The sequence below is a fragment of the Pteropus medius genome, unplaced genomic scaffold (assembly GCF_902729225.1).
Source record: "Pteropus medius unplaced genomic scaffold, Ma_sr-lr_union100, whole genome shotgun sequence".
In the NCBI taxonomy this organism is placed as follows: Eukaryota; Metazoa; Chordata; class Mammalia; order Chiroptera; family Pteropodidae; genus Pteropus; species Pteropus medius.
The window spans coordinates 21,762,342-21,779,738 of NW_024347791.1; the positions used below are offsets into that span (position 1 = coordinate 21,762,342).

The 17,397-nt window shown below is 30.2% G+C and overlaps 1 protein-coding gene across 3 annotated transcripts in view; it reads left to right on the forward strand.

The window, feature by feature from the left end:
- The window catches only part of SEMA3A (semaphorin 3A), a 342,875-nt gene that overhangs the window by 250,836 nt on the left and 74,642 nt on the right, over positions 1-17,397 (forward strand). For all 3 annotated transcript variants that reach the window (XM_039878235.1, XM_039878236.1, XM_039878234.1), the window contains one exon: positions 9,616-9,709. In XM_039878235.1, coding sequence (XP_039734169.1) covers positions 9,616-9,709 — 94 coding nt within the window. The remainder of the gene's footprint in view (positions 1-9,615; positions 9,710-17,397) is intronic.

Sequence of the window (17,397 nt, forward strand, 5' to 3'; positions counted from 1 at the left end):
GATGTGACAAATTACATTTATAAAAATAAGTAGTAAAAAGTAATAGCTATACTTTCACAATTTAAGATTAAAAAATTCTTTATGAAATTATAAAATGAAAAATAAAAAGTTACTATATTTTAAACATAGATTTAAAATACGCACGGAAAGTCATGTGAATTTTTCCACTTTTTGTTTTTTGTAGGCCATAGATTGCTCTTTGACTGAGCTTACTTTACCAGGTCTCATTGGGGCAAAACATTGTAAATTGTTCATGTTCTGGAATTTCTCATTCTAGCTAAGAGAGAATTTTTTTTCATCGTTATATACCTTGGGAGTTAACAGGCATTCATAGCTGAATAATTATACCATGACAGGTATGTGATATCTGCATAAACTCAAATTAAGCTCTTATTAAAAATATAATCTGCATGAAGTATGAACACATGTGCTTTCTGTTTTCTTTGGTTTATAACAGTAATTTTAATAATGACAAAAAGCAGATGAATTATGTCACTGATGTTTGTTTGGGGAACCCAGATAAATTCAGATCCCTTAAATTTAAAGGGGAAATCTTGTTTGATCCAGCTAAAAGGAATGTATGTATGGACATATTATTACTAGAAGGACAGTAAATAAAGTGATTCTAACTTTTTACAAACTTGAAAACAAAGTGACTTCGTATGTATAACACTTCATGTATGACTTGCATTCATAAAGTAACATAGTTGTGCAAGTCAAACACAAAAAAATAGATTTTTATAATTCCTCGATTCATTACTGTTTCTGGAAACAGGTTACCTGGTTCTCCTATATACTAGCTGTGTGACCTTAAGCAAGTTCTTTTTTCTGTCTCCTTGTTACTTCATCTATAAAATTAGGATAATTACACTATTTCAGGGGGTATTGTGAGGATAAAAACGTAAACATGGAAAAATACTTAGGAGAATGGGCTTGGTTGATAGTTGCCTAATAGATATTAACTATTACCAGAGAAAATGAGTTCTCTACATGCTGTCATAGCAAAGATGCACCATGATAGAGTATTTATGATAATTAAAATAATTAGCTAAATTTATGTATTTCTCAATTATGTTTCCCTATGTTAATACATAATATATATCATTTAATCCTTGAGGAGATTCTGTTTCCATTTCATAGATAAGAATATTGATACTTCAGAGATTTTTAGAAACGTGTTTTAAAACATACAATCAATAATTGGCTCAATGAGTCATAGAATCTAGATTTCATGATTTGTAAACAATAATTTTTTTACCACATATACCTTAAAAGTCAAATAACAGGGAAATTCTGGGTCATGGAAAAGCCACGCAATCTCTGAAGACCAATTTCAGAGGTAAGCTCTCCACTGTGCTAAAGCAATGCTTGAACAGACACAGTAGAAATTGAAATCAAGCCAAGGCCCAACTATCCCTACTTAGGTTCAAACTAGATGAACTTTATGAGAATGTCGTCAACCCTGACGATACTATCCTTATTTCTATTTTGGATCTTAAGAATTCCTCAGAAACAAAAATTGTATTCAATAAAAAAAAAGTCTGGATAGACGTAATTAAAGATTGAACATATGAATTATGGATATTAAACTGGACTATATTTTATATAACTGGAATATTTTTATTATTAATTGATAAAATACATTTGTCAAAATAATTATCATACAGTGGGCTTTTTAGCTATATTTGCTGAGGAAAATTTCCTTTCCAAAATGTATATTTAAAAATAAAATAGTGGCAGTTATTAAGTATAATAATTATAATTATTTATTCAAACTATTTTAGCTTCAAACAACAACATTTTGGATTTTAAACCAAGTATTATAATTATTGCACATCTAAAAATAGTCAAAACTATAAGTTAATATGAAAAGAAGGTATTGTTAATATACTGAGGTCTGAAAACCCTTACAGGTATATCCTTTCCTTGAAGTTATTTTTCACCAAGTTTATTTTTTTAATCAACAGTCATTTACTTACAGCATTTTTTTGTTTGCTTTATTGTAGGGAAAGATAGAATTTTAATATCATATGGCTAAAATCATAGTTAAATCTAAGGCAAGGTTAACACATTATAATCAGGGCAGAAAATTACACTTACTTTTTAAGTTTCTCAGCCCCCAGTGACAGAGACCAGGGTTACATTTCTTTTGTATCTTCCCACAATGTATATTGTTAAATAACTATTTCTGACAGACTAAATTTTTGAAGTTTATTATTCATAATTACTCCTATATTTTTTTGAAGGGCCAAGGACTCTCAATAGCTCTCAATTTTGAAAGAACTATGGAAAATAAGGAGATTTCATGCAAGCCAAAAACCCAAGTTTGAATGACGAGAATAGTAAAGGGATTGGGAATGAAGTTCAAGAAGTGAATTTATAAAAATAAATGAATTCCAAATAACAGTATGTAGAGAATGGAAAGGAAAATGAATTTTAAATATCTGGATAATCCCCATATTTATGTTCAAGGAGGAAGACAAAAAACAACAAAAGCAAATGTCCAAGTTCAGAGTGATAAGATGACAGAATCACAGCATGTTAGAAATGAAAAGCTCTCTAGAAAATAACTAATTTGGAACCTATGACTACATAAAGTCAATAAACCCTGAAGATTGCTTATAAAATGTGTGTAAACTTAGCTTCACTTTTCTAAAAAAAAAAATTCATAGATTTGTTGGATTATCAAAGGGAATTCTGATTCAACAGAAGTTAAGAAATGTGAGTTACAAAGAAGTTAAATAATTTGACCAAGACACAGCATATAATAAACAAAATTCCTTAAAGTGTGTAATAAGACCTAATTCTCTCCCTCACCGGGTTTTGGCAATAGTTCTTTTCCTGCCACCAGGCTCACATGTCTCTACGTCATCCTACACGTTACTGTCAGGTTCATCATAATACTACACCTCTTTGATGCTATTGTTCTTTAACTAAAATGATCACTGTGTCACTGATACCTTTTGAACACAGACTAAATTGCTTATTCTGGCACAGAAAACTTTCCAAATTTATTTTTAGTCCTATCTCTTAATATATGTATATATTCTTCAATGTCTAAATTCAACTTTAAGTTATATCTTAAATATGAATTATATTTATTTTTGAGGGGCTTTTGTTCATGCTGTTCCCTCTAAATAGAATTATCTACCTCTCTGCTTTTCTCTTTTCTCTGTGAGCTCCTGTGTCTCTTTGTACTCACAACCAATGCACGCATGTGTACTCGCAGATATACGCGTCTCCTATCAAAGTATAGATTTAAAGGAAGAAATCAAATAAAGCCTTTCTTCATATACTGAAATAGAAAATTACGTCTCCTCATTTTTGAACTTTTGTGATTTCAGTTTCTAATATTTTAGGGTACATCTCACATAATATTTACAGTAAAACACTTTTTTATATGGTTAAAAACATGGATTTAGAAAGAGACAGTTCTGTTATCAAATTCTTACTCCATCACTTATTAGCTTTATGACTTTGAATATTATCTTGAAAATGTCTTAGTTTCTCATCTGTAAAATTGGTATAATAATAGGGTTGTTTGAATATTAAGTGAAATAATAAGCATAAAGTCTTAGGACGTAGTACTTCATATATGTTCAATGTTAAGTGAAATCGCTATCAATACTTCATAAAATTATAATATGTGTATGTAATATATTATCGTTATATAATTTTGTTATAAGTTCTCGTATGCTCCTTGAGTTAAACAATTAGACATTTCACCTTCATATTCCAAACATAATTCTTACATAGTCACAGCTCGATATGTATATACTGAATCAGTTAACATTTATATTAGTGTTTCAAAAAACATGTAAATTAGAAAGTTCTGATATATAAAGATGAAAATACCAATAAGCAATTCATATTTTTATAAGTAGAAAATTACATTGGCAAGCCCAAACAGCATCTCCAGTTTGCTGTCCCACTTGCTTACATCCCAGAGATGTTTGAAGTAAAAAAATAGGTAAAACAGTTATCCTGGAATGATGGGATACACAAAAGAGATATTACATTGATCAGAAAGATTTTCGAAGTTCTGAAGAGGATTATTCTGATAACTTTACCTCTCAATGAAAATAACTCTATCTAGAGGGATAATTTATTAATAAGATTAATATTAATAAAAAATGAAAATTACAAGACTCATTGAAAGTTAAAGAGGAACAGTGATGTAAAAAAGGGATTGTCAGGTTATTCTCTTTGTCATTAGGTTTTATTTTTTGTCTTTTATAGTAAGAGTAAATGCATCTTTGAAGTGTATAACAGGTATCAATAAAATATTAATAGTAACATGTAACTCGAAAAAAGTTAAAGTGTTATATTTCCTAAAACTCACTTTAAAACTTGGTTTAATATTTGAATTTTATAGAATAGCCTCTGCTGCACAGTTGAGTTCATACCTGTGTGAGATCCTTAAATTATTAACTCCTAGAAGTTATGGCTATATCCCTGCTAGGCCTTGGATAGCTTTTCTGTAGAGCATTTTGCCTTCAGTCACACAATCACTCCTTTATTCACTCATTCTTCTTTGATTCTTTCATTGTGCTTTATCTCATGCAGTTATATTTTAGTATTTGACAGAAATGTGGTAAATAATTTTTGTCCCTCATACGAAATAATTTAGTAGGACAAAAATAACACATAAATGATTGAATTCCAGAGTCTAAGATAACAAATAACAGAAAGAGGGTATGAATAAATTGTTATGCAAGTTCTAGGGATAAAACTTTTTTTTTTTCTTCTGGGAAAAATCAATGAACAGCTAGTAGATTGGGTATCATGACCTTAACTTTAAATAATGAGTAAAATTTGTACCTGCTGAGATTAAGGAAAAGTAATTCAAATGGGAAAAGAATGATATACAATATAGGACATTTATTTGTTTATCTGTATCTCCAGTAAATGTTATTTAGCATAACCCCTGGTTAATAAATATCAAAAACTAAACTAGTGTTTTTAGTATGATTCCTTGTATATTTCGTGGATTTTATTTACTATGATGACAGATTTTCTCACCCAGGAGGCCTTTTGATTTCCAGTTCTACTCTTTACTGCTAAGGGAATAGGATTTAAGATCTAAAGCATGTTGTTCAACAGAACTTCTGTGGCAGTGGATATATTTGCATCGATGTGATATTGTATAAACAAGGCTCTATGACTATCGAGCACTTGAAATGTAGCTAGCATAACTGAAGAATGGAAATTTTAATTTTAATTAATTTAATTAAACAGCTACACGTGGCTCATGGCTATAGTATTGCACAGCATAGCTCTAGAGTCACCTTTTAGGAAAAATAAATTCCAGATGAATCCACAAAAGGATCTTCTTTAGGCAAAGTACAGTACGTCACAATATTTCCTGGGAGACCCTATTACATCGCTTCTTTGCTGAAGGCAGTAGTTTTACTCGGTATAGTCATTGCCTGTGTACTATTGTTAATTAGGATATGCACAAAGGAAACTAATAAATTATATCTGCAGGAATCTCTGAAGACTTCTCTTAGGAAATGACTTCTGAATTTTCTCTTAAAGGAAAGAAGTTCACCCTGGGGTTGACAGCTGAGGTTAGGTGGGTGGGAGGAGGAAGAGAGTTCTGGCAGAGATGAGTAAAAGCATGGAATGACCAGGGAATACTTGATAATTCAGTATAACTGGCAAACATGGTGTCTTTTCTGAAGAGTAGGAAGAGCAAAAGAGAAATTTAAAAAAATAGAATAATAAATACTTTTAAATATTTCCTAAGTATTAATTTTGACATGATTTTATATAATTTCTCATCCAAAATGGTTATTCTATCACATAAATGTAAAATTTTTTTAAATTTTCTTTTAACGGACATCATTTATGTTTTAATCATTAAATAAAACAACTAAAATTGCAACTTTGTTACCTAAATTTATTACTTGGACAAGATTGAAATTTAGGAAATTTATGGCCATGATGTCACCCATGGTTTATAATTTATAAGACTTTGGATTAGACATTAGCGCAGTTATTATTTCCTCTAATGTCTTACCTCACCCCAGTCTAATAACATTCAGGAAATCCAAAAGACAAAGGGGAAAGAGTGGTCTTGAAAGCTAAAAATAGTTACTGAAAACTGATGCGATCATGTAATAAAATATGGCACAATAACTTATATGATATGTTCATAGTATCTGCTAAAGCAATTAGAATCCACGTAGCTAGATTTTTGTTCATATATTACTAAAAAAAGGAAAACCATCTCAGTCCAAAAATTACATTTAAACTATGCAGTTTAATTATGTACATTGTTCTTAGGGTTTTTTGGTCTTATTATTTGCACTCTTTAACACAGAAAAGTATTGAGTAACAATCAGGTTTCAAAAGGCCTTCCGAGTACAGCCAGACAGTTTTCTGTGTAATATGTTACATATGATAACATAGAATGCTAATGTGTAATTATAGTAACAGCGTTCTTTTACAATGGGTTAATATCTTCACATATCTAATAAGTCTCACTCCCAAGATAACAGAAGGAGTAATATTGGTGTCTTTTCATATCAACCACATTAAATTTATCAGATATGTTAAAAGTATAGTCTTATTAATTGATAAGTTTTACACGTATTATATTTAATAATGTTTCTCAACAAAGCTTTTAAACTAGGCTCCGGTCTAGCTATAAGAAAGAATAATTTCCAATGCATTTCAGAGTCGAAGGCATTTACATATGTTTTAAACATATATCCTAATTTCCACTGATAAAAAGAAAGACAGGCTTTTCCACTGTGGCAAAAGCTTTATTGATCACTATAGGAAAGAATGATTTTATTGTGCCAACTATAAACAAAACAATGAATAAAGAAAATTAATGGAGTTTTTCAAGGGCATACTAAGTATTAATTTATATACTTCATTACAGTAAATCTTTACATTAACACTATGAGATTTTTTTTATCCTCCTTTTACAGATGAGGAATCTGAGTTCAGAAAGGTTTAAGGATTGCCTGAGGCCCAGAGCTAATAAAAGACAGAGCCAGGGATAACACCCAGCTCTGTCTGATTTCAACACCCTTGGACCCCATTACTATATGTCATGGGTATGAATATCACACTACAAACATTTGTATATAAGAAACGTCTTTTACTTCCCTATTCAGAAATCAAATTATATTTATTACAGGCCCCCATCTCACTAGGCTGGAAAGGAAATTCAAATCTTTATCCTTCAGTAGAATCATAAAAGAATGCGGAAAAATTGCATGTTAGATACCCAGAAAGTTAGGTAAGAGTTACATTTAAAGGAAAAATGGAAGTAAAGAAAAGGAGGCCAGCTTTGAACACATTACCTGACGCCATGATGAAAGATAGATTTTTATCTCCTGAACCATGACTGACATGCTTAACCTCTCTTCCTGTGAAGTCTAATCCTTTACTTTGTAAATCAAATACTAAACACAAGGTTGAAAGTACTTCTCATCTACCTTGGCATTGTCTTATTAACTTGGACACATGACCCCAGACATCAGGTGTCCCCTACTTTGAGGGATAGCTCATCCATCTTTGTCAGTATTGCAAAACAACTTGTCAGGACAAGAAACTTACAATAATATTTATAACAACATTTTCAACCTCACTACTACTTTTCCCTGCTGCTTCCTCTAACCTGTGATAATCATATACATAAACTTTAATATTTTTTTTTATGATTTGTGGCAGTAGAGTATATATCTTTTATTAAACATATATCTTTTGGATTAGTCCCTAATTTTTATCAAAATATTTCTAAATATTTCTTAAGAGGTTCTTCTATACTTTTTCTTAGCATATGCCAATAAGTTCCATGTTATAATTTTAATATTCAAAAGCTTTTGATAAATTTGTATTTCTAAACTAGTTTTTAGTTTAGTGACTATGTAACTGTCTTTAAGAAATATTTTTTTCAAATTATGTTAGGAGAGTTTAGAATAATGGTAATGTGTTAAATTTCCATATTCTTTTATTATAGTGGTAAGATGAGCTGTATTAATAGAATAAAATAAATTGTGTTTGTTTTTTTATTTTGCTATTTTAAAAAGGCTTTATTTCAATTTTAACAAATTTTACAATATATAAGTCAATTATTAGCATTGACTTTTTGGGTTCGGAAGCTCAAAGTTATTAAGTGGTGACCAGAGAACTACAGTTAATCATTGGCCCAGCTGGGCCTGGCTCCTGAATCACCATCCTTCCCACTACAACTTAGCACAATTCTAAGAATCCCCATAAATTATCACAGTGTAAATTTTACAATTTAGCTAAAGAACCATCATGGCTATGGAATAACTAATTACCAAATTCAGAATCAATGTGAGAAATGAATAGAATCAGTAATTCTTACAGTAATAAAAATGGAGAACACTTTTAGTTTTTTTTTCTACTCTTCTTCTTTAACTCAGATGAGTTTTAAGAATCATAATTTGAAACTCTGCCATTAGCTCCATCAGAAATATTAAACTTTAAATAAAGTGTTCCTTATTGGCCATAAAATGAACACCATTTGCTATTCTAAGAGGTTAGAAATACTTTTATGTGAATAGTAGAGAAGTTGCCAAAAAAAGCTATTTTATTTCAGTCTATGGACAAGTTAATGTGCTCCTGGAAAAAGCATACATATTCTGACCTAATCAATTCCCTAGAGCATATGGTTCTAAAAAGAATGTTCAGAAATACTCCTCCCCACCTCTCACCCCGACCCCCACGCAACTTCAATTTACTTTATGGCCATATAGAAGTTTCAATAGCTAGGCCCATCCTGAGGGCAGGGTATCAGGCATGAGCTAATTGCCTCCTTATTAAGGTTTTTTGTTGCAGTGCTTTCTGACATACTTTCTACCTCGGAACTTGTGTATATTTTTATATATAGTCAAATGTTCACTCCAATTTCTGGGTACCTGAGTCTCAAATGAGCAGCCTCCCTTATGATAAAAATGCATGTGTGCTTGTTTTTCTAAAGATACTACCTTCCAGGAACATCTTCCCTAACATATAATTGTTTTATTTCTCACTTAGATAAAATGATGAGGAGAGTTTCAGGTACCTTCCATGTTCCAATGTGAGTAATTTAAAAATGCTCAAGAAGCATGTAAGGAGCAAAGTTATAGAAATGACAAGTGCAGAGAAATTGATTGCTATGGCTATATAGCATTTCCTTCTAGGAAGTACATATAGAAAAGTAAGATAGTGTATTTTGCTCTAGACATCTAATATAGTGGATTGATTTTGTTTTCTCTTTATGATGAAATAAAAAGAGTCATTTTATTTAAATTTTAAATTCTTTCCTTCAAGAGCCATTAGGATAGCTCTTGGCATACCTGTATGATAAAGTGATCACTCTACTCTTATCATGACATCTCTTGTCTTTAGAGTTCATTTATTCACTATTGCTTGCAACATGCTACATGCTGCTAAAAATCACAAAGCTAAGTAAATATTTGGCTAGCGATAGCTAGGTTTTCATCCACTTAAGTTATTTTGCTATCTCTAAAATTTACACAAATAATAATACCTTTGACAGTAAACATACTCAACTTCTCTCTGATTAACTGGATTATTAAAATACTTCTTGTTATAAATAAATTCAGTCCTTCTTTTTCTTATCTACAGGATGACATTTTTAAGCTGGAAGATTCACATTTTGAAAATGGCCGTGGGAAGAGTCCATATGACCCTAAACTGCTAACAGCATCTCTTTTAATAGGTGCGTAGTCAACAATCAATTAAACTGAATTTTCTATAGATAATAACTTAATTTCATGTTCTTTTTTATATGCCAAGATTTTCCATTATTAATTATAAACTATTTTAGGAGGATGTCAATCAACATATTTTCAAATATTTTAAAAATGAATAAAAACTACAGGCTGCTTTGAGAATTATACTGATTCTTTTTTTTTTTCCAGAATGGTTTAATAGTATCTTTGACATTGCCAGCTCAATCACTATATATCCCCACAAGAACTATAAAATTTTTATTTTGAAAGAAAATGGTTTTAGTTTTCATTTCATGAAAGAAGTGTTTTTATGAGGAATTTTGACAGATCAGAAGGAAAGAGCGAGATTTAGTCTTGTTAACTGTAGTTCCAAGATTTGTCACACTCTTAACGTTTGGAAAACTTAATCAGTATAATCAGTTTAAATGGTGGTACAATTGGCAGAGACCCCATTGTGTACCTTGAGTTGATGAAGGCCTTCTGCATTCATCTTTTTTTAACTTTAGGTTTTCTCTTTTTTTCACTCAGAAAAAGCATTTTATGTACATCTACTATTTTCCCTAACCATCTATCTCTCTAGTTTTCTTTGTTCCTCTTTACTTCAGCATTGCAGATGGGTAGTGAATGCTTAGTTATATTTTGAAAGAATAAAAGTAAGAAGATAGAAGCAGGTAAAAGGAGAACATTTTAGTTTGTATTGAAAGATAATTTATATATATATATATATATATACATATATATATATATTTTTACCACTTCTGGACTGGAGTTAAATAAACACAAATAAAAAATTATACATCATTAAGCAATTTTTCTTTTTTCTTTTTAACTTTTGAGTATACCAGTAATCTAAAACACAAAAGATATTGGGTTATTACCCTATTCCTGAATATATTTTTCTATGTAAACATGTAGAAATTATGTAACTTTTTGTTTCCTTTTCTATAGAAAGTAATTATTTGATAACAACAAAAATAATGGTGAAACTTTTCAAGTGTAAAATTTCTAATTGAATTTTGAATAATAAATCTAGATTTTTAAACAAATAACTTTAGGTTATTAATTGATGTTAGAAGTTCATAAAGTTTTGCTATTCTTTTCCTTTTTTAAAAATCACTTTTTTTTTTTTTTTTACTCAGCTAAATGAAACTTCAGTCACATTGACTGTTGCATTAACTATGTAGATATATATTTTTTCCGGTATTATCTAGGTTTACTTTATCACTATGTTTCACTGATTTCTTTCCTATTAAGAATAAAACCACTACAGCATGAATTATCTTCTCTATTGCTTTTCAAACAGACAATTTCAGTCCATTTGATCCATTTATGGAGCATTTTAACAAAAGTTTAAGACCTGAAGGAATGAAGCAAATTGAGCACACTTATAATTTTCCTGTTCACAGATGGCCTAGTGATTACATGTGGATGACTTCCTTAAGTGCATACAGAAATTTGAAAGTTGTCTTAAACAAAGGAGAGGAATCTAATCTTGTTCAAACTTGCAGCCTATACTTATTTAAATTGCATGCTGAAAAAGGATAGATATTCTTCAAAAAGCAGTATGTAAAACTGTGCCGAAAGCAGCTTTAATTTGTGGTATGTTTCTCAGTAGGGATTTGCTTGATTATTTATTTTAATATTCCATTGAGAAAGGATGATGACAAGTTAGTATTACATAGTTCATTTGGTATGCAACCACACAAAGTCCACAAAGAACATGTAACTCCACAGTTTGGGTTTTATATTAGAAATTCTTTGAAAAAAGCTGTATAGATTTGTGAAAAGGAAATGAAAATGAGGGAAGTATGAGTCAAGGAGAGGCTGTATGGCTAAAAAAGAACAGTAGGCATTTTAGAGAAGCAGTTTTTAAATGGAAGTGCAGACCTTATCTATCTAATATTATAAAATAATTGAGTGACTTTCAGAGATATTTAGTGTTTATTGACAAGGAAGATCATTCAAGACAATATAAATTAATTTCTGAATCAACCAAATAGCAAGATACAGAAAAATGAACAGGTCAAATCCCTCAGAATATCTGCAACACTGTTTTAATTCAAGAGCCATGACTTCACTTGTTAAGGTTATTTGTTTCTTTTATAACCATACTATAAATTCTTTTTCTCACAGTACATTTAACTCCCCTTGTTGGATTTTTCTTGGCATTTTCCTCTTGTGTTGCTTTAAAAAGAATGCTTACTAATTTAGTGGAGTTTCTTTATTTTTCAACATAAATATTTTCGATAGCACTTCCCTAACTTTTACATACAAGGGTAACAACTGTCTCTGAAGTACACAGGTTGTATATTATATATTAGAAAATTATTATTGGGAGAACCTATCCACCCAAAAGATTTTAATATATTCTCCTCATTTCAGCACATAAGAGAAATTTTCAAGGTGGTTCTGGGCTGCTTTTTTCCTCAATACTAAGAAATAAAATTTCATGTTTGACATAAGCCATCTATAAACTGGCTACATGGATCCTGACAGCAGATACTTTTTATACCCTCTATTAAGCAGTTTCAACCAGTAGTAAACTTTAAAACCAGATGACAGCTTCAAAAATTTAGTTTACAAATTTTATCAAGGTTTAGTATAACCTCTTTCCAAAATGCTATGGATTTTTAAGCTGATGACCATAGAAAATAAGAATTCTCTCCTGAGCAATGCATAGCAACTGAATTAAGTCCCCAAATATGTTTTAAGTTTTTCAAATAATGTTAGTAAAGTTAATTTTTCAAATCCTTTTTAATAAAAATCATTTTGTCAATATGAAATTGCTTCAGTATTTATTTTTTAAAATATTTCTTATTTCACTGACCTGTAATCATTTTCATGACTTTGTTTAAAAGGTCTTTATTAAAAATAGTAGTTGCTCTCCTGCTGAGAATAAATGCCATGTGCGAACACAAGATAAGAATAAAACTATATTTTCCATACTTACGTATCATCTCACACTTTCATGATATTAGCAGAATAGTCAACTTTAAAGCCGTTTTATTTCCCCATTGAAATCTCAGGTCATTTCAGTGCCAATAATTTAGAAATATTCTATCACTAAGAGGTATTACTGAGATCTATTTCAGGTGTCTGGGTCTTTTGGCTAAGGTTTATTTTCCCAAGCTAGAATTCTGCCTTGCCTGGGGAAAGAACATTAATTTGACACTAGAATATACTCGCATTTTATATTTGAGCAAATGAGGTCCTCCCTAAATTAATTAACTGTATTTGAAAAAATATTTGAACCTCTGTGAACTTCAATTTCTTTGGCCTTGCTAATTCTCCTAGTCTGTTCTGAGAATAAGATAAGATAGTGTTATAGCATATTATATTTGAGTTCTTACATATTTCTCAAATATATGTGGAAGTAGAAATGAACAAACAAATAAACAAACAACTGGTAACAGTGGTTGCCTTTGGGAATCTGGGAGACAGATTAGGTACCCCATAAATTTTATATTTTTAATTTTGTACTATGTGCACATATTAACTACTCAAAAATATTAGTTTTTTAAAGGACAACATAAGTAATTAAGCCAACATGCCATATTTATTGTTATAGAGAAAGGTGCTCAATAAATGTAAAAATGTAAAATTATTCCCATACCCTTTCACTTTCAGGAAATGGATTTCATCAGTGTATGTGTCTGTGTGTCTGGGTGTCTCGGTGAGAGAGAGAGAGAGAGAGAGAGAGAGAGAGAGATGGAGAGAGAGAGAGAGAGAAAAGTGAGGAGAGGGGGATTTTTTCTCTCTCTGTTTCTAATTACTGTGCTACTTTGTGAGTGGAATTTACTTAAGGTGTTAACAACATAATAGCTTGGTCTTTAGGTTTGTTTGATTTTTGCTCACATCCATGTCACACTTTACACCTGTGTTAGTAATGCTTCAATTTCATCAGGAAATGTTTTTTTACCTTCTGTTTCTCCTCACCACACCCTACTTAGGAATTGTAATCTAATACATTAACTGATCGAAGCCACATTTTTACTTCATTTTGAGTTGTGAACAGAAAGTCCAGAGTACATATGAACTTTTGTTTTTAACACATGCTTCTCAGATAACTCTGCATGGTGGAAATGCAATTCACTAAACTTTTTATCTCAGTAAAGAATGCTTTTCTTAGAGACAGTTTAAAAACCTTACAGTTAAGAAAGAATGACAGTGTACTCAAATAGTAAGTTTCTTATTGGAAAATTTCTAAAAGGTTAGTTACATCTGTCAGCACTAATATATCTTAGTCTAATGTATTGTTTTTGAGATATCAAACTGCCTATATGTTTTCTTTTGTAGAGAAACTTAAAAACCTTGTTGGACAGAGTATCCACAACCACTTTTTGATAATAAAACAATTCCTTAAGTATATTATTCTATCACCAATTTAATAAAATTAAACAAGTGTCATATTTTCTTTCACTAGTAGTTCATTATATATGAAATACCCAAAAGTATATATCTTAACTATAATGCCATTTCAGTCATTATAACATTTCAAGAAGACACATTTATGATCAGAAAACTGATCAATTATCATTATGCCCAAGAATCGACGTACAATTTGGTAACTTCATAATTGACCTAGAAACTACAAAAGAAGCTTAGCAAAGGCTTTTTTATTACAGATATTTGTTCTCCAAAAATAAGCCAACTGAGGTATAGTAAATTTCTTATACTCAGATATGATTAGATCAGTTCAGATAGCCACAGAATGTACTAAGGCTTTAAAACATGGTGAAAATGCACAAGTATATTAAATGAAATATACTCTAAGTTTATATTATATTTCTACTTAATAAGAATGCAAGAGTAGTTTATTCTACTACCTATAATTTTTAGTCAAAACTACAATATGTCATTCATTTTCTGGAGCAGTCATCCTTGATAAGAATTCTATAGAAATCTCAGCAGAAAATCTGATCGAATGCCTGTTGTAAAGGAATAATTATTGATATTGAGCACTGACAGTATGAGAATGTACTACTGAATTATCTGGTGCCCTCCAGCTCACAGAAATCAGTCTGATTCTTGCCAAAAATAATATTGAAATGAGAGGTAATTTCCTATAACTGCAGGCAGCTGATGTCTAAACTGCAACCTCTCTTTGTTTTACAAGTCAATTGTTTAATTTAATTATGTTTTTAGTAATAAATTGAGTTAATAGCCCTTTTATTAAATAGCTCTTCTACTTTCTCTGAATGACCTATTGTCAAAAAAAAGATACAAACCAGTCTTGCTTCCTTTATCTTCATTTGTATTGATTTTTGCCTTCCTCAAATGTGAGTGGATAATAAAAAAATAAGTGTAAGTTATAAAATTCTTACCTAAATGAATAAGAGAAACAAATATCTATCTATATCTGAGTAACAGTTTCTTATGTTGATGTTACTTTTGTTATTTCAACCTCTCCTGAATAGAGTTTACATGTAATAACAACCATAATTACAGTTTTACTCACACTAAGTCAAGCTAAATGAAAAAAAAAAAAGAATGATTAATTCCTAACAGTCTTTACTCCACATTTCTAATTGCACCTTCTTTTGGGCATGATCTGTCTGACTGCATTCCGATATGATATTGTTCAGTTTTCACCTTTTGATGGTTCTATTTTCACCTTTCCTGGTTTTTGTCACCTAACATGTGGTTGAGAAGGCAATAAGGTTCAACTAATAATTTAATATTTTTGATTTTCAAGGTAAAGAGTACACAAAGCATTTCGTGACAGATATTACCCTATGAAAAATGTTTGAGATCTACATGAACGTTTTAGGTTGCATTCACAACATTTTTAACTAATGACTTCTTATTCACACAGATCAGGACAAACAAATTACCAAAGTTTTAAAAATTATCATATCTATATATCAATTATTTGTAAAAAGATAAAATACCAACCTTAATAAAACGGTACATCAGGGAGGACACAAACCACCTATGGAGGAATAAATAAGTTTTAGTGATTGGCTATAGATTAAAATTAAGGCAATGATAGGCACTTAAATATTTCAAAGTACTTCAAAACATATAGTTAGCTTATTAATAGCATTTTGGTGCTTTTAGAAAAAGGTTATTTCTTTACCTTGTGGTCATATAAAATATTATTGCAACATATTATGGTGAGAACAAGTCAGATTTGAACTTGATGTTTAATTAAGTGAAGAGAACATACGATGCTTTCAAACCCCAAAGAATATACTATGACAATTTGGGTTCTATTTATTTAACTGGTGATTTGTACCTAATATTGTCTAATCATCATTTTTTTATTTGTCTTGATTCACAACAATTCAAAATAAATGATTATTTTTTGAAATTCATTCTCTAAGATAAGATGTCTTTCTATTTCTATTTAAAGTCATAATTTGGAGCTGTTCAATGCTTCTCTCTGTGTAGCTATTCTCTGCTATGAGATTTTTCAAACCTTAGTTTGGTGCATTCAAACACCACAGGTTCTACCAAAGGAATTGATTTGGGTTGGACCACTGAAAATGTTTACTTTACATTGTGATACCCTTATCTACAAGTGAGAATTGAGGGTGTGAACAAAGAATATCACATAAGCAATTAGATTAATAAGACTTACACCAAGACATTTATAACTGAATAGTCACAGAAAGTTTTCCATTTATCTAGTAAACAAGAAAGTCCATTGGAAATGGAAAAAGTGTTATATAAATATTTAGATTATAATTTATCTGTGTCCACTTTATTTTCTGAATATTTTTTTCAAATCAATGAATTCAAAAACATTAACATATTCAAATGATCAACAAGATAATATTGTTTTACTGACATGATAGATTATTTGGAGAAAATTTTATAATTTTTTTTGTCAATTTATTTTTCTGATAATTCTCTGTAAGTAGGCAGGCAACAAAGTATTTTCTGGATGAAATAGTATGAGGCACTTTCTGTTTAAAGGAAAGAAAATATAATGTTTACAAACTTCAGTTTATTGAAAGGTGGTATGGTTTAGTAGAAGAGGCTTGGAATTAAACAGGCCTGAGTTTGAATTTTTACTTTGACTTGTCTAGTAATTAGCTGAGCAACCCTGAGTTTCTTGAACTATAAAATAGGGATATTTACATCATGCAGATGTTGACATAAATAAATGAGATAATTTGAAAATGTCAAGACAACACTGATGATTATGACCTATGTTTCTGAAAATTTTCTCCTCTCCAAACACACTTCTGTTATATCTGAGGCTATGTGGTAGACTTGCTTTTAAACTGTGTGATAGCCTATACCAAGTTAGAACATTTCTCCCGCTTGATATATTAAAATATAAAACAAGAAAAAAAATTGGCAAGGAAAATATTAGTCTTTTCTAAATTATAGCAAGATATAAGATCTCACTAAAAAGGAATAGCTTAAAATTTTAATTTCTGTAAAATGAGAACTATAAGCAAGATTTTACAGTGATTCCTTATCCTAATAAACAAGGTTATTAGAATCATAGTACCTTTACAGATATAAAAACAAACTACATGATTTAGTTTGCATTTGAACTTTAAAAGTTTGTCTCTAGTTATAATGGAAAAGAATAAAATTTCATGTTTTAATTTTACTAAATTATATTTTACTTAATTTTTCAAAATTAGTACTAAGTAAGTAGTCATATATTTAATCGGTGAATGTTCATTTTCAAAAAACAATCTTTGAAATGACAGGA